The sequence below is a fragment of the Centroberyx gerrardi genome, chromosome 18 (genome assembly GCF_048128805.1).
Source record: "Centroberyx gerrardi isolate f3 chromosome 18, fCenGer3.hap1.cur.20231027, whole genome shotgun sequence".
NCBI classification, from domain to species: Eukaryota; Metazoa; Chordata; class Actinopteri; order Beryciformes; family Berycidae; genus Centroberyx; species Centroberyx gerrardi.
Window position 1 is genome coordinate 18,194,076 of NC_136014.1, and position 17,710 is coordinate 18,211,785.

The 17,710-nt window shown below is 43.3% G+C and overlaps 2 protein-coding genes across 2 annotated transcripts; one reads left to right on the forward strand and one right to left on the reverse strand.

Moving 5' to 3' along the window:
• The first annotated feature begins 288 nt into the window (after window positions 1-288).
• ost4 (oligosaccharyltransferase complex subunit 4 (non-catalytic)) lies at window positions 289-1,305 on the forward strand. The gene is made up of 2 exons (XM_071924908.2): window positions 289-437; window positions 1,177-1,305. The coding sequence occupies exon 1, from the start codon at window positions 289-291 to the stop codon at window positions 400-402; it is 114 nt and encodes a 37-aa protein (XP_071781009.1). The 3' UTR covers window positions 403-437; window positions 1,177-1,305.
• A 143-nt stretch (window positions 1,306-1,448) lies between these two features.
• agbl5 (AGBL carboxypeptidase 5) lies at window positions 1,449-17,481 on the reverse strand. Its single transcript, XM_071924911.2, has 17 exons — window positions 17,430-17,481; window positions 15,679-15,972; window positions 15,313-15,484; window positions 14,886-15,052; window positions 14,503-14,680; window positions 14,038-14,216; window positions 12,741-13,272; window positions 12,287-12,456; window positions 10,925-11,060; window positions 10,360-10,577; window positions 9,831-10,030; window positions 8,691-8,867; window positions 4,219-4,361; window positions 4,045-4,097; window positions 3,557-3,750; window positions 2,680-2,810; window positions 1,449-2,573 (listed from the first exon to the last, which is right to left on the reverse strand). The coding sequence occupies exons 2-17, from the start codon at window positions 15,891-15,893 to the stop codon at window positions 2,496-2,498; spliced, it is 2,943 nt and encodes a 980-aa protein (XP_071781012.1). The 5' UTR covers window positions 15,894-15,972; window positions 17,430-17,481; the 3' UTR covers window positions 1,449-2,495.
• Window positions 17,482-17,710: the final 229 nt, after the last annotated feature.

A 17,710-nucleotide genomic window follows, 5' to 3' on the forward strand; every position in this document is an offset into this window, starting at 1 on the left:
AGGGCTTACCATTTATTCATTGGCAATGATGGAAAGGTGATTGTTACAACCACAACGGCCAGGATGAATTTCCGAATCATAACTACAGCACTACTACAGCTCTGTTTTGGCTATGGAGTATACAGATATTTAGTGCCCAGAAAGTCAAACGCTTCAATGAAACAGCATCAAGGCTGTGCATTTGCCACAGATAAGAGTATGGTACTCATGTTATCAAGATTAAAACTGCCCACTCTCATGGGCCTTGCATACTGTGTGTGACTTATGTGTGAATTCATCCCTTGCAGAATGGTGACGGACGTGCAGCTGGCCATATTTGCCAACATGCTTGGCGTGTCATTGTTCCTACTGGTTGTGTTATACCACTATGTTGCAGTCAACAACCCCAAGAAACAGGAATAGAGATTCCCACCATGCCCCCCAGTATGTGTGGCGAGGTGAGCGCAATCTCTGGACCAGATTGATTTAAAGCCTTTGCCTTCATAGGGAGTGAAGGCTATCCAAAGTGGTTCGTCGCTTTGATATTTTTTGGGACAATTTGCAGTTCTCTCGTTCAGCTCAACTCTGTGCCATCTTGACCCTAAAGTCTGCAGGTTTTCATTTCAACCAAACACCACAGCAGCTGATTTCGCTGACTAGTTCCACTTCTGGTTGAAGGTGTGCTGATCAGCGAAATCGGCTGCTGTAGTGTTTTGTTGGAATGAAAACCTGCATCCTTTTGTTATGATGGCACATGGTTGAGAACTGATGCTCTAGTTGAGGGGTTCTTGAACTTTTTCAGTCTTGGCCCCAAACTGAGTAAATTTATTCTCACCCTGAGGCTCAGGCACATCACAGCTTACTAGACCCACCACACTGCTCCAGCTCTCTCCATGTATATTTCTGTTTTTCCATCACCTTTAATACACACCTTTTGACTGTAATGGTGTTTTTGGTCTGTGGACTTGCTCATAAATATCCATAACTGTTGAGTTGACACTCTGTCATGAACATCAATAAAAAATGTGTAAAGGTCACACATGAATATTTATTGGTGACTTTACATAGCTGTAACAACACATACTCTGTAGCACTTTCAGCTACAAATAGGACTGTTGTTCCCAAGGTTTATAATGGCTGCCCACTCTGCTGTGAACCCTGTACCCTCTTTAACACTGTTTCCATTCTCCTCCACAGGTGAGAGAAGGAGTGTCACCACCCTGGAGACAACATTCCCATCCTCCCAGTCCTCTTTCCTATAGATGAATTTCCACGTTGTCAAGCTTGCACAAGAGTGTTTTTCTAATAAAATATGTGAGAATGCCATTTGCATCACTGCGTCAATAAATTCCTTAAGTATTTATATTATGCATGCACACTAGATGCATCCTTATTGGGCTACAAATTGCAAAATCATAAAAAAAAAGTACAGTAACACCAGAACGTTTATTTCAAGTTCAAACACAGTATTATCTTAGTCACAGTATCTCAGTAATTTGGTAAAAACCAGTCCACTTATTGTGTAACGATATGCTCGTTACATTAAGACAAACACAACAAGAAAGCTTGCAACACACTTTGCCTGACAGAAAATATTTATATTTTCATCTTATTGTTATAAAGGACCTGTTGCTATATTGGTGTGCTGTTGAGCATAAAGCTCCAAAGGAATGTGTTACGGGGGAAATAGAGGTATACAATTTGATATACATAAAATTTATGCAGAGGCTCTTAGCACACTGGAATAAGTAGAGGAAATACACAATTAACTCACACATTCTTTTAAAAAGCCGCAGTTTAAAAATCGGTTAAACTGGGAGGAAAAAGTTTTAAAGGTGCTTACCGGTGTGAATAAAGGTCAGCCCTTTGCTCTGAAAAGTGTCAGTGGCCGTCTGGAGTAACAGGTACTTAGCAGTGCAAAACAGTATAGGTCTGAGTGCATTTAACACAACTTTGAGGGGAAAAAACAAGGAAAGGACACCAAAATTAAAAGAGCACAAACGAGAGGTACAACGTGGGTGATTGTGACCAGAAAGGCCCTACTTCAAGTATCTGTATCGGTTTGGAAAATCTAGATGGGGAAAGTGAATGTGTTCCTCTCCCCTACCTCAACACCTAGCGTCGTTGAGCAAGGCACTTGACCTCCACCTGCTCCAGTGGAGTAGCTCAGTGCCCAACAGTAGAAGACTGGTTGTACTGGGCAGCTGCTAGGCGTGAATGCAAGCAGCTGTATGATGTGAAGCAGGGCGCTGCTGAAAAAAAGCATGCATGCCCAGGAAATCCTACCTGGATAAATGTAAAAAAAAAAGAATAATAACTTGTACATGTATCATGCCCCTAATTTGCCCTTTTGTGATGACAATATCCTCTCCTCGTCTTCCTGTCTAGCTTGAATATCACATTTTCTAGTTTTAAATGGTTTTGATCACAATATGGTCATTTAGTCTCACAGTAAGCAGCCACAAACAGACATGTATACCGGCGTCTCAATTCCTGAAAGAGCAGGTGTGCGGTTCCTAGGCCTCTCCACACAGGGGCGCTGTCTCACACACATTCACAGGCTCAGGCAGCGAGATCACTGGACTTCCTTCAACCTTGGAAGACAACAAGGCACAGCCTGGTCAAGTCTTAGTCATTTGATGTATTCTTGTTGAGTACAGTCTGTGTTTAAGTTAATGCTGTGTGTGTATCTGCTTTCACCTGTTGCAGTTTTTCTTCAGTCTCTGTTGTGGTTTCTGTAATAGCATCTCCTTTATATAGTAAACTCCTGTCTGTGCTCTTCATCAGTGCTTTAGAGGCCAGCTGTACGGGACCCTCTTTTCCTGATACACCTGCAGAGAGAAAACACGTGAGCTGTGGATAGGTGCACTGTACGTTTAGGAAAAGCGTCACTTAAAAAGCAATCAGATGCAGACTACTGGAAACTTATTGAACAAAGGGAAAAGTCCCACATGCTCTCTATATGCTGTGGCACTTATTTGTGGATCAATATTTCAGGTGTATTGCCTGCATCAGGGTGTGAAAAGCAAGGAAATGTGGTCGAACAGCTCTAAAATGTCACGTTCCAAAAGGAAAAAACAAGTGGACAGAAGGGCAGCCAGAAGTAAGTTTGTAGTTTTACGCACTTTGTATAAAAAAAAAAATTCAATGGCTCACAGAAAAAATAAAATAAAAAATTGTGACTCCCTGTGATCAAGGCTAAATTGTGTTGTAATTACTGCTTGGGATCAATCCATCATTATATGCAGTATATCTACCTCTAGGGCATAAAGACTATATTCACCTGTACGCCTAAATACAACTGACTTTGCTGAGAAGTTAAATTAGTTGTTTTTTGGCTGGTGTGATTGTTTTAACAATGAGGACAAAGAAGGTATATAATCAGAAACTTGCTTCAAGTTCATGTGAAATCCATCTTATATTAGATGACTCATTTGCATTTCATTTTATCTCACTGTCCCAGTACTTTTTCCACTGACTATCTTGAATGGTGGAATCACTGTCTACAGGTCAGATAACTCTCTCTAGGCCAGACAGAGGTAACATGTCAGTAACTTGTGTGAGTTTGTGCACATGCCTGACAGAGACAGGTGCCGGCGGAGGCCAGGTTTGATGAGTTTCCAGACCCTCATGGTGGCCGACTCCTCCTTGACTCCAGAAGACGTGGGGTTATTGCTAGAAGCGGAGGAGTTCATGTCGTATGTGGGAGGGGTTTCTGTTGACCCCACCCTCCGGATGGGGATGCGGCTCATCCGAGGCTGCAGCTCACACCTGGGCAGGCAACAGAAAAGGTTATTGTGTAAACCAGCTTTTTCACCACCCATTAATGAATCAGGGTGTGGAGAAGACTAAAGGCCATGATACACAATCTACAACTGAGGCAATGCATCATCATCATAATTTTCTTCCTCCTTGCACATTGTGCTTTCCACATCGATGTCATCCTATTTGCCAATTCCCATCCTTGCTGCAGACCATATTGCTCATTTCCTTTGCATCAAAATATTCCCTGTGGGATTATAAACAGCTCCATAACAGAGAGCACACTCAAAACATGTGACTCACTTGGTGAATTCGATGGAGGAAAGGATGTGATCGGGCCCCATTTTTCTAGCAGTCTGCAACAGATGAAGAGACTAGAGTGAGATTAGGAGTAAAGTCTATAATATACAGTGTACGGCAGAACAAAGGGGTAATACATGAGTTGAAGGTGGTTTGCTCTCAGCCAGGTAAGCTAACCTCTGTGTGCGCCTCTGCAGGGTGATGAGTGAACGTAAGACTCCGCCCCCCTCTCCCCCCTCGCCCCGGCCGCATGGGGAAAAGCCTCCTGGACCGACCCACTGAACTGGGTCCGCCAGCCTGAAGGTCTGGGCAGCTGAGGCCTGTCAACCAGAGGAAGTGACATCACGAGGAACAGGGGGAAGAGAGGAGAAACAGTGGGCGACAGATGAATAACACATCATTCAGAGATGGGACACCTAATCCAAGTAAACAAAAAATAAGGAAATTGAAATATTTGTGAAACTGCAATGCGCTGTTGACTGACTGCTGATGATGCATCAATGGTCATAACAGTACAGTGTTAGAGATAATGTGCCTACTCATCTGTGCATGTGCCTACAATACATGGCGTCAGTGTAAATCTTCTGCCCGAGCTGAAAATGCTGTGATACTTTAATCTCCTGATCACTGCAACATGTGGTTACACAGCTGTGGTACCTATGGTTCTGTATCTACAACAGATCCTCCCCTTCCTCTGATATACATCAGTGGTTTGACTGACGGTTTCTCATCCAATACTAGCGGAGAGATTTGCCTTCCAAGCAGCTTTGACATGACTGTTACCAACTACACTCTAGACAGAAGCTGAAAAAAAGAGGGATTATGGCTCACTTTGTTGAGAGTGCAGCATACATATCTGTTTGAGATAGAGATGGATTTATCAGTAGAGTGTCTAAACAATCGAAATAATCTGAAACAAACTAATTGGACACACACACACACATACACACACAGCGTCAACAGAGAGTAGAGGACCCACACACGGTAGTTTCTCCACAAAGGGATAGTTTTTATTCAAGAGGTTAAACAGAGAGGGGGTAAAAGACAGCAGCACACTCAAGAGGGTGATATTGGTAAAGATGTTACAGACAAACACTTAACCATAGTCTGGTATAGAAGGTTAGCACCACGTTGAAGGAAACGGCACAATTCTCATAAGGAATATAATGCAGAAAGACCTAGTGAGAATGTGAGTATGCATGAGTTTCTGCCCAAAGCTTTTCCTGTCATTTTGAATGAAGCCATAAGCTTTAGGACTGAAACTATCTGGACATCAAAGTTCACAGTGCGAAAGCAGATTAAAACTACACTCTGAATAGTTATTGGGACATTGGTTCTGAACTGAAAGCTCATACTACACCCTCCCCACTACAGTGTATGCAGTGGGCAGAGGCTACATGAGAACTATCAACATAGTAAATGTTAAAGGTGCATTAAGCAAGATTTTTACTGTCCCACAGCACAAAATAACCATATCTGCGGGAGGTTGATAGGGTTGTTGATCAATACCAATGACTCAATGATTACTTCATCAGTTTCCTAGCTTTCAATAACTTTCCGGCCCGTACTCTCTGTTTTGGAACATTTTCAACTACTCAAAGACGGAGGACGATGGTACGGGCGAGCAACCGGCGTCGCAATGCATTTTTTCTTCAAGCCAAAAAAGCAAATGACAAAGCAGTGTTATATTGCAATGTGATATTTTACCTTTTCATTAAGAAGTTTCTGTTGGATCTCTGCTCTAATTAGCTAGCTTATTCATTCTATTGTGAAAATGTGACTTGTATTTCTGTCAATTAGACCTACTGATGTCACAATTCATCGGTCGCTGATACAGGTCAATAAAAGTCCTAAATTACTTAATGCCCCTTTAATCCATAATCCAAAAATTATTATCTGTAGTCATATTGTGTTCCAAAATTGAGTCATTTAACTGACATTAAACTTGATAGTGTTATAGGCCTGTCAACTCAAATGCCCACTAAATAAACTTTCAGTCACTTTTGTTTTCACTTCTTCATTGCCTCTTGTGAGGATAAGTTTCTCCGGTTCAAGGACAGAGGAGATGAGGAGGCAAGGGAGGGAAGCCACCATCTGATCACACTGGAATCCAGTCGCTCTAGCAAAGAGAATGGCTGGAGACTCAAGCACCTACTGTTTACAACAAAGACCAGAGCAAGGCACACCATAGCTACACTGACGCACAGCACTGGAACAGACGATAGCTACAGCAAGGAAAGGCCATTGAGAATGTGCTTACTCTAAAACTTTTCTCATGAGCCAGATACTGTATATCTGAATGTTATATTTATCACAGAAATGACTGGGGTAGTTTATCTACTGGTCAGATAAACTCTCCAGGTCACAGACACAGTACCTCCTCTCCTAAAACACAAACAATCTCTGCTCAGGCCAATCAAATCTCTATGACGTATAGATCTGGAGACTATCATCAAGTACTGGGATGACAGCATGTGAACTAGATTATAGACGAGACACTATAATCTCACATATGATCACACTCCACAAGGCCTATATGTAGTCCAACTGAGACTCAATGAACATTACGAGATAGAGTTTCTCATCTCTGCTAACCACAGAATATATCAGCTTTAACCATCTATAGCCTACTACATACCTGCCATGATGAACTTTGTGGTTCAGATACTACTAAAAATCCAACTTGAACTGCTATACACCCAATATACACTAGAAAACACACACAGATGTGCTTGAATAAATAATGAACATCACCAACATTATAAATGAGGAATTTAACCGCTTCTTCAGCTGTTCGCTGAAGAGATATGTGGGTAAAAAAACCTCAGAACATTATTTACACCTAACATGACATTGGGGTTTTCCTTAGTTTCATTTTCCTTTATATATATCTATATATCTATAGATATAGATATATATCTATATCTATAGATATAGATATATATATGTATATATATAAACACTACCCAACACCAACTTAGTCAAACTGTTGGAACACTGAACCAAACTAATTATTTTTAGATTATATTGCTTGTATTGCAACTTCAAAATTCAAAACTCTTTCCACAGCAACTCTAAGGTTTCCCCTTCCTTATAAGGATTAAAGCCATTGATGATCCATGTTTCTGGCAGTATTCTATGACCGTCATGATGTCGCCGAGACGCTCCTTCAAAATTAGCTCATTTCAGAAGCCAGGACTAGACTGACATTGGAATGATACAGGTTTCACATCTATGAAACGAGTCAATAATAGAAATGAATCATTGGCTTACATACAAAAATAAAACGGCGGTCCTTTTTTAAACAGGATTTTCACTCTCTAAAAAGTAAATCCAGAGTATGCTCAGTCCTACTCCGTAAAACTAGCTATAAATATGAGTGAACTGGCAGGCTGTTGTCGGCATCTGCCTTGCACTGTTGTATATATAAACATGTAAAAGTAAAATAAAATACACTGGAAAAATATAAATAACTCAAAAGATCAGAAGGTGCATTAAAAGATTTTACAGAAACATATTATAAGCCACAGTATGCCGATTCTGAAAACCCCTTTTCTCAAAAAGAAAAATGAAATACACAGTGCAATCAGAATGCAATTAATCACTCATTCACTCACGGAGTATTGAAAGAACAACATGACAAAAGCAAAACCACTTCCTTCAAGTTAACAGGGATCTGATCATGAACAGAAAAACCAAGGATAAAACACAAGGAAACAGTTTGATCCCATTAGAAATGTTATTTACCAAATATCTACACAGCAACTTAGTAATTCTTCTTAGCTTATTACTTGGCTACAAACTGAAAAGAAGGCTTGTTCTGAGTGTATTCCATTAGTATAGTATTTCTAGTATTCTTATATACTGCTAGCACTACCAGACAGTGAAGGCTATGAAGCCCAGCGTCTGTCTCTCTTCGCTAGGCTAACACACACACTGGCCAGTCTGCTTTATGTACAGAAAATAAACCCACAAAATCTCTACAGTAGTGTGTTATCCAAAGCTTGATAGCGCAAGGTTGGCAATGGTTTTATTGTGTTTTTATTTACCCTAAGGTGCAGAATAGATACTGTAGACATATAATTACACAGATTATGTGAAAAGGCAAAAGGAAAAAAAAGAGGAATGTAAAATAGTTGAGAAAAAGTTAGAAGGGCTAGCACCAATTATCTTTCAGCTGCACACGCACACCAGACCAGGTATTAGTTAGCGCTTGATTTAACCACCTTGGAACGCCAGGCGGGTGGGGTTTACTACATCAAGACAACTGAGAGTGTCAGATTAAGTTGTGAATTGCAGAATTCTTACTTAGTTAAACAATCTAAACTTTGTTCTGTCTGCTCTCTATATAATTGTTCAATGTGGCAAATCCCACTCATCTGGTACTCAATTAAGTAAGCAATTTAAAGCGCTTACACTCACTCAATACACACGTACACACACACATCAACACATCAACACATGCCCAAGCACACATACGGTAGGTTCTATTCAGTCCTGGGTGGGCCCAGTTGGAGAGTTGGTGGCCTGCGGGGGCGGCAGGCCCTGGAGGAGCAGGGGGCTCAGTTTGGAGAGCAGCCCGGGGCGGGGCAGTGCCTGCAGGGAGGGGAGCAGGGTGGAGAGGCTGGGGGGCTGGAGGGAGTACAGACCTGTCATACTGACGGAGGGCGGCAGGGAACAGGAGCCCGCTGCACAGACGGAGGAGGACGAGGACGAAGAGGAGGAAGGGGGTGAGAGTGGGGGGCGGGCGGGTGTGTGGCTGTTGCTAGGAGACCGGAGGACGGAGCGGTGGTGGGGAGGGCGTCTCTTCTCCTGAGGCTTAGCTTCTACAGAGAGAGAGGCACACACACACACAAACACAGACACAGACACACACACACCAGCTCAGACACATGCAGGGGAAGTGCATTCACACACAACCACACACACACACACAAACACAGACACACATAGCTACCTGTCCAAGTTGCCCTTCAACTCAATGCGTTGAAAAAGCTTTGGGTGCTTCTGGGATTGAGTTTTGGAGGGTCCATTGACCAAATAGGACTGTACTGGAGAGATACACAGCCATGCTAACAAGACATAAGTAAACTCTAAAATAAAGCCAATTGACGAGATTTTGGTCAGAATCAATCTTTATGGTGGAAAAAGATAAAAATAGAGAAAATAGGGTCCTGGTTGAAAATGGACAGAGTTATGCTTCAAGCCTTTTTCTACCCAAATTTGCAATTTAGTCTTGGACCATTGAAACAGGGCTCATTAAACCATACGAGTGCTCTTGTCATGTGGGGGGCGGGGAAGAAAATAAGACTGTAACCCACGTGTCCTAAGTTTTCATCTTCAGTCAAGGCAGGGCTAACTTTGAAGGTAACAAAATGCATGCAGAGGTAGAGGTCCTGGGGCCATGCTAAGGTCATGCAGGGGTCAAGCTGAGGTTAGAGGCTGGAGACACCCAAGATATGAACCCATTTGTTAGTGTCTCTAAAATCAAGCCAATCCCAGGTCTTGGACTGATGTTACATCACCACCACAGTGACACAGTAGCCAATTATCACATAGATAATCTAACACAGGTCTTAGCTTCACTAAAGAAGGCCAACATAGCAGTCATCAGCTTTCACAGCAATACTAATAGCGAGAAGACAGATGGATGGTGAGAAAGAGAGAAAAAAACGATGTGTGATACAGAGAAAGAACAGGAGGAGAGTGGAGGAACACCCAGGGAGAGAAGGGACAGAAAATGCAAGAGAAGACAGCGACAGAGGCAGATGGAGGACAGATCATCTTACCCCTGACTGGGCCGAGTGTCTTGTTGCCTCCGCGGACGCTGGTGTGCGTGTTGTGCTGCGTGTGCGTCCGGGGTGGGGGGCAGCCAAAAGTGAAGCTGGGGGAGGTGTGAATCTTCGGGGAGGGCGTCTGACTGCTGCTACTGTGGCTGTTGGAGCGAACGCGACTCAGGGTGTTCTCCGACACCGAGCTGGACAGAGAGCTGCCGGGAAAAACAAGACACACACACGCAACACACATTCGAAAAGGTTATTTGTGAATAGCAAAGAGGAGGACAGAAGTGGTAATTTGTGGCTGTTTGAGTCAATAAAGAGGTGTTTTCTATACAAATCACCAGTAGTGCTGTGGTATCCTTTTGAGAGGAAAGAATTGGATTGTATATATTTGTATTTAGCTTACAGTCTTATCCAGAGCAACCTACAATACATGAGCAGATAGGAGTTCAGTGTCTTGCTCATGAACATTTCAACAGGACACACGGCTATTCACGGGGCTTGAATCTATAACGTGTCTTTGTGCGTGCGAACTCACTTGCTGAAGCTCTTTGGTGGCGACGCCTTGCTGCCGCTGTGGTGTATTCGCGGCGGAGCGTGAGCGTGGATGTGTGTGTTCAGGCCCTTGGTGTTGCGGACGTGTTTGAGGATCCAGGCTCGGAGGTTCGTCAGGCAGCTGTGCTCTGACAGCACCAGCCGCGGCCAGGGGTTACACTCCGCCATGTCCAGGGCCGCGATGGCCACGGCACGCCCCACCTGATGCACATGCAAAATACAGTTAAATTCAATTCAGTTTACAGACAGCGTTTACAATGAAAACACAGAATAAAAAATCTATATTACATATACCAAAAATACAATACATAAAAAAATAAAAAATATACCGTAATGAACAAACATCAGTTGATAAAGCTAGACAGGGAGTCAATAGCTCGATGGCATGCGATGAAAAGTAGTTTGTCAGTGGAAAATACTAAACTGCCGTGTGAGTCACGTATCTAAAAAAACCTGCAATCTTGAAACAAAGACTGATAAAAAAAAAATCACATTCCTGACTAATAGAGAAGGAACACCAATCCATTGCAGTGCACTTGTGTTCCTACCTGTTCAAATATTTCTGGAGTGTATTTTGGGGGGAATGATGGAGGTGGAGGGGGTGTTGCCCGTCCGTTGTCATGGCAAGCAGGTGGAATGGTGTTCATTGTTCTTCCTGTGTTGTAGTTGCACTCCAAAGTATAGCTGGATGGAGAGCAGACAACACAAGCATGATTATAGGAATACATTTACATAGAGAGAAATAGAGAATATAAGAACTAAGGTCACTTTATTTCCAATTGAGTGAATGAGAGAGCAATTCAATAACCGAAACAAAAATCATTACATCTGAATTTTGGCTACAGGTCATTAGCTGGTGATGGATTGAACATTATCCGTTTCCTGGTAATCCAGTTTTTCCCCTCACTTTTTTTACAGTACATGCACATTTTTTAACTGCCATGTAAACTGCGTTTTGACTAGGCATGGGCTGGTTTCCGGTTTCAAGGTATACCGCGGTTTGAAAAAGTCACGGTTCCAAAACCACTATTATTTCCCGTCATACCGTTCGGACGGTATGAGCTGTTCCCCCCCCCCCCCCCCCCCAAGTTAAAATGACTATTCTCAAAGCGAGACAGTGCAGGGAAGGTCGTTTAACAAAACGCATTGTGCTGAAGAATGACCATGAAAGACTCCTTGAACCTGCCGGTGGAAAATGAGGCACAAACTGTGGCTATGCGGAGACTGAGAGAGAGAGAGCAAGTGTGTGTGTGTTATACGGAGAGAGAGAGAGCGAGTGTGTGTGTGTGTGAGAGAGAGAGAGAGAGAGAGAGAGAGAGAGAGAGAAAGAGAGCGAGTGTGTGTGTTTACATGTGTATGTGCATGCACATCAACAACAACAACAACATCAACATTGAAACAATCAAAGTGTATTTTTTTTCCAGAAAATAATTCAATTATTTATGTAATACTATGTTAACTTAACATACAACGTTTACTAATGTTCCAAATGTTCTATATGTTATTTAAAAATAAATTACATATTGTTCAATGGCAAAAAATTAGTGATTTTTTTTTTTTACCCAGAGATTTTACAATAACACGTTTTAGAGGTGCGCAATACCGCGATACCGTGAAACCGTGGTATTTTTGCCTAAGGTTATCATACCGTCAAAATCTCATACCTGCCCATGCCTAGTTTTGACCTTGGGATCAAGCCAAACCTGAGTAAATGCACTATAAAACAATAAAGATACATGAATGACAGTGGCATAAAAAATCATCTCTGAAGTCTTGAAAAGCTTACTTTTTTACTCTCCAAAACTCAAAAAGGTGGTGAAAATAGGTAAAAGGTTTCCACAAGCTATTTGAATTGACTAAATTGAACAAGAACTGTCTTCATCTGTGGTGTGTATCCACCGCTCTCTGACCTGTGCAGCAGCCCTATGGCCTTGTGAATGGCCACCCGCCCGCTGCCTTCTTTAGACTGGCCATCCCTCTTGTCCCTTGCGTACATGTTCTTCTCCGAGAAGTTACAGCCCAGGAAATCAAAGTGGGCAGAGTTCACGGCGATCAGCCTTGGATACAGCATGTTCTCTACCTGCAGAGGGAGGAAGCAGAGCGCACAGGAGCTAAGATTTCAGTAGCAAAGATATTAATAGCCTATCAACTATGGTTGCTAGATAGGGAAAAACAAACATAGAATCCAGGATACTATTAAAAGCATGACTAACCAGCAAAGGATGTCAGCTGGCAACAATTGTATGGTCTCTTCTAAATTGTGAGAAAATTGATGCCAAAAAACAATGACATCTGAATGTAATTTGAGGGTTTTCCTGAAATATGGAAGCAAAGGGGGGGCTAAATAAATAAAATAATTTTCACCTGCTGGCTCTCGTCGGGAAGGCTATTTCCATACATGAAGCATCCCCGTTTGGAGGCGTGGCCATGCAAGTCCACATAATAGGCCACACCTCCTTCGTGGGGTGGGATTGGCTCCTCTTCCACCTCTTGTGTGACTGACACCTCTACAGTAACTGGAGCCACCGTCTCTGAGGAGCTTGACGAACTGTTCTGGTCCCCCTTCCCCATCTCTGTGGGGACCCAGGCGTTCTCCTCTGTCACCATGGGAACCTCCGGCTGGGCAGGATTTGCGTCCTTCTCCGCGTTCCGTTGGTTCAGGCTGACTTCAAGGGCAGTGAGGGGAGGAGCTTGATGCTGATTGGTGGGCTTGGCGTTGAGGGGAACGGTGTGGGTGTGTGCGGGGCTGTTAGCGTGAGTGCTGGAATGTGTGTTCTGCAGGCGGTTGTGTGTGTGGTGGTAGAGCAACAGCGTTTTGGCTGCATAGATGGAAGGGTGCAGCTCAGGGCTGGGGTTCAGGTACTGTCTGTTCAAGTTCACACCCCTGGAGTCAGTCCTACATAACAGAGAGAGACGTTACTACAGCAATAACAGTCTTAGGAGATGATCACACTGACCACGACTCACAATGAAACTGAAACCCTACCACACACTTCCCCATTGTTTCTGTTCTGATAGTTTCAGAGCACAGCCAGCACTTCTCAGAAACACTATACAATGCGCACAATTGGAGCTGAACTTGATCCAACTTCAGCATGTTATGTGCCATGCTTAAGTTCGGTTTTCTATGGCAACATTAATAACAACCACTAAGTAGTGTACTTGCTAATTTATTGTGAATATCGGTCTAGTAGAAATGTTAAATACACAACATCTTCAAAAGGTGTGGCGTTTATGTAGCAGTTACCCACATTTCTGCGCAGTCAATTTGTTTTCTCAACAAAGTATATGAGAAAAAAAAAACAAGAGAGGGCTAGAACGATATCTTATTAGCTGTCCGGTTACAATTAGTTTACTTAGCAAATAATCAATAATCCATAACTATGTATTCTTTATGGGCTCATAAAACAAAAGTTGGGATGCCTGGTTTACCTGGTTTACTACCAATGTAGTATTACTGAGAAATACTGAAAAATTCTGTTTAACAGCCATGGACAAATAAGAACACAAAAACCTACAAGAAACAAGCAGTGCATAATCCAAACCATGTAATTCCAATAGAAGAGTCTGGAGTGTACTGATGCTAACTGATCCCAGAGCCAGAAGATGCTTACGCTGTCGTTGTGAGGATAGTGTACGTGTGTGCACGTGCTAGTCATACCTGTAGTGCCCGCGGACCACACCATCTGGGTTGAGCATGGGAATGAGCTTGAAGACAAACATGTTTCTAAGTGCGTGAGCGCGTGGGTCGTCCCTTCTCAAGATGAAGCTGAGGAAACCATTAAACACAAAGGATGAGGGAGTCTCCCCGGGGTGCACTCGACTGCTGAGGAAAAACACCTACAAACACACACACACACACACACACACAAATGCTCAGAGTCAGCTTCACTGATAGCATTGCTAGAAGATTCCACATCACTGTCATAATCACTGTTCTACTTAACAGGCTGGTACTTACTTATCAAACATTGTCATAAAAAGCCATAAAGGTGTCAATCATTATGAAAGGCAATACTTGGTGAAAGCATTAACAAAAAATGTGACAGAGAGAAAGGGGAAACAGAGAGAGAGATAAGAGAGAGTGGGGAGAGTTAGGGATTGGGTGTTTGTGATCGAGCGATACCCTTTTGCTAGTGAAGCGGTGAGGTCGCGGAGTGTTGGTGTCAGGAAACAGCTTGGGCAGGCGGGGCTCTCTCTCCTCTTGCATCCCACTGCAGTTGGTCACAGTCAGCAGGTCCACCCTGTTACCATCCAGAGAGTGGCACAGCAGCTCCCTGTGGTAATACACACTGCCCGGTGCACTGGGTTGGGGATGGAAATTGGAGAGAGAGAAAGTTAATAGTGGAAGAGAGAGGGGAGAGCGAGAGAGCAAGGGAGAGAGAGAGAGATGGACAGACGGAGTAGCAGCAAGTAACATCATTTCATGAACAAAATGGTACCAAACAACATGTTCTTTGTGTGTGTGCGTATGTGTGTGTATGTGCGTGTGTGTGTGTTCAGCTCTACCTGCTGGGGTTGAGTTGAGCAGCGTTGGGGTAGCTCTGGTCCAGCTGCAGCAGCATTTCCTGGCTCTCACTGTAGGAAAAAGGGTAGCAGAAGGAGAAGTAGGTGGTCGCCCCTCGCACCTCCAACAGCCGGTGGGTGAATGACAGGATAAACTGGTTATCCACCATCTGGATAACAACATAACAGAGGGAGAAGACATATAAGAGAAAAAAAAAAGTCCTGGAATAAGGAAATCATCCTGAAATGGGCCCAGGAGCAAACCTGGGTCCCAGGACCAAAATTACCACTACTACGAGTGGTGGTTATGAGGTAAAATCACTGAGCACATGACACAGTGTATGTTTGTGTGCATATGTGTCTGTATCTGTGGTGGGTGATTAGCCCTCCTCCCACCCTCCTCCAAATAGCCGCCCGAGTGTGTGTATACCTCAAAGGTGGGTCTGTCCCGGATCCTTTCCCAGCGGGTTTTGCCAGGTAGAGTGCGTACGAGGGGAGCCATGCCCTGGCTGTAGAGCTTACTCTGTTTGTTCATGTTCATCACATTGATCTTCAGTATCTTCCCGGACACTGCACCCCGCACACTGAAGTAAAACCATGACCTAACAAACAAACACATGATGTGGGACACCATAAGCAATGGAGCTATGTGTACAGGCTGTGCAGCAAGCAAACGGACACCTATCTATGAGGTACCATTGCTCACACCATTTCCTGCACCCATATGAATGACACAAAATGCTTAGTAGCAAGGGTGTAAAATGGCAGCCTCAAGCAAAGGAGAGCTGCCAGCTACCTGTTTCCGTTCTCATGTTCTGTCCCAGCGCAATCTGGCTGCGTCCATACATTGAACTCGTAGTCAGGGGTGAGGTTAGGCCCTGAGGGGGCACTCCCAGTGGAGGGCGTGTCGGCAGGAGGGCAGGAGTTTCCCCTCTCCACCTTCTCCACACGTGCCAGGTTCCCTGAGTCGAAGCTGGAGCTGAACACCACATTGCCAAACCGAGCCTCCATGATTCTGGGCTTTGGCCTCTTCACCTCTTTCCCTTCAGGTCCTTGGCTAAATGCCAGCCAGCAGTCTGACACAGACAGCCTGTTATGGAAACAGACAACCACACGTACATTTACATTTTGGGCATTTAGCTGACGCTCATCCAAAGCAACTTACAATGAGTGAGGTATCACATCAGAATCTATTTTTGACCAGCCGCTTCTTGTCACACCATTTTTGGTCAAGATTTCCTTCAAGTAGTGATGGGTCAATTCACAAATAAATCGTTCATTTGAATGATACTATAAAGTGAACGAGTCAACTCAGTTGGCCAAAGGAGCTAAATCAAAATGTTGGTTCAGTGCCTGCAGTTTGACTGCGATTTTAAACACAAAAAACAAAGACATGAAGACAGTTGTTATCTGCAACCACAGTCATAACAAAATTGGCTGGCCTTTGGGGCGAGGTGATGTCAACACCTGTCTTACTCTATAGAAGGTGACCTTACCTGGCACCAAAGGCCAGCCAATAGCAGATGACCAGTTCAGTACCCTACTTTTCACCATTAGGTGTCAGGCTTCACCACAGATTTAGGTGGGGGTTTAGTTACTCTTTAATGAGCCAATTCTGTATTTCGGTCAATTAGCATTTAGCCCATTTCCAGTTGTTATAAAATATATTATATTTTTTGTATAGCTGCAAATTATTCATGACGGTAGATATTGTTTCTCAGATGTATTATTATTTAAGACTGGACTTGACCAAGCCTAATGTTACTTGGAAAAAGCAACGAAAGTTAAGTTAGCCTCGGTTTAATTTAAGCTGACCTTATACTATTAGCTATTTAGCATTGCTTCTAAAGTTGTGGTCAATGGAAGCCCAAAAGAATCGAGTAATTTACAAGAATCGGTCTTTCCATCACTACCTCCTAGGTTTTTACATTGGTCGCGTTCTGACTCAAGATGCAAGTAAATACAAGGACTTGCAGCGACATCCTGAGGCCGTTCAGGCTGCCACAATGCAAGCAGCACCACAGCTCTATCATAAATCACTTGCAAAAAATGTAACAATTACAGCCAAACTCCACATTTTTTATTGTGCCATTAAGCACTATTGCTGGGCCAGAGGTACTATTACAATTTTACTTGCTAAATCAGGGTACGATTGACAAGACACTGGCCCAGCTGTTTGACTTTAGGACCGATAACACAAGCAATGACATCCATTATATGGGTAGCTGAGGAATCTACGGAATTAGGAGAATTGCTGTAGCAGCTATCAGCTGGAGTTACAACAACGAACAATGGTTTGATAACAGGTTAGCTAACGTTAGCTAACAAACGCTATTTTACTAGCCTTAGTGGTCAATGTCATAACACTATGCTATAGATACATAGTAACGTCAAGTTAGCAAACGTTACTAGGCTAGCTATCAAGCTAGCAGCTGATGCTCGAAACGACAGTATTGAGCGGATGCACGGATGTTTCTCGCTAGTTGTGTCACTAAATGCTAGCTGCACCAATGTCTTACAAATAAGACGACGAATAATCAGTCTTACTGGGCTACTTTCGATCGATGTCCATTTTTGTTTTCGCGTCCTTCTCGATCCTTAAACCGTAGCTCTTTATGCCGCATTCAGGTCATATCGGATTTTCAGCAAAAACAAATGGCTGAATGAGGAAAAAACGTTCTAGTCAACCTCTTAGAGATAGGATGTGCGGGATTTTTACGGGCTCCAATATCCCCCACTTGCCGTCACGAATTGCGGAACTGTGTGTGTGTCAATACAAGCGGTAAACATAACGGGAAATCAACCGATGTCAGCAGTCAATGATAATC

What these genes read in the sequence shown, in the direction of transcription:
- ost4 (XM_071924908.2), top strand. Translation starts at nt 289, where the DNA reads ATGGTGACGGACGTGCAGCTGGCCATATTTGCCAACATGCTTGGCGTG.
- agbl5 (XM_071924911.2), bottom strand. Translation starts at nt 15,893, where the DNA reads ATGGAGGCTCGGTTTGGCAATGTGGTGTTCAGCTCCAGCTTCGACTCA. An exon ending in TTCCCGACGAGAGCCAGCAG is followed by an intron (nt 12,457 to 12,740) that starts GTGAAAATTATT and finishes CTCCCTCTGCAG; the next exon opens with GTAGAGAACATGCTGTATCC. An exon ending in GACACTCGGCCCAGTCAGGG is followed by an intron (nt 8,868 to 9,830) that starts GTAAGATGATCT and finishes CTCTCTCTGTAG; the next exon opens with AAGCTAAGCCTCAGGAGAAG.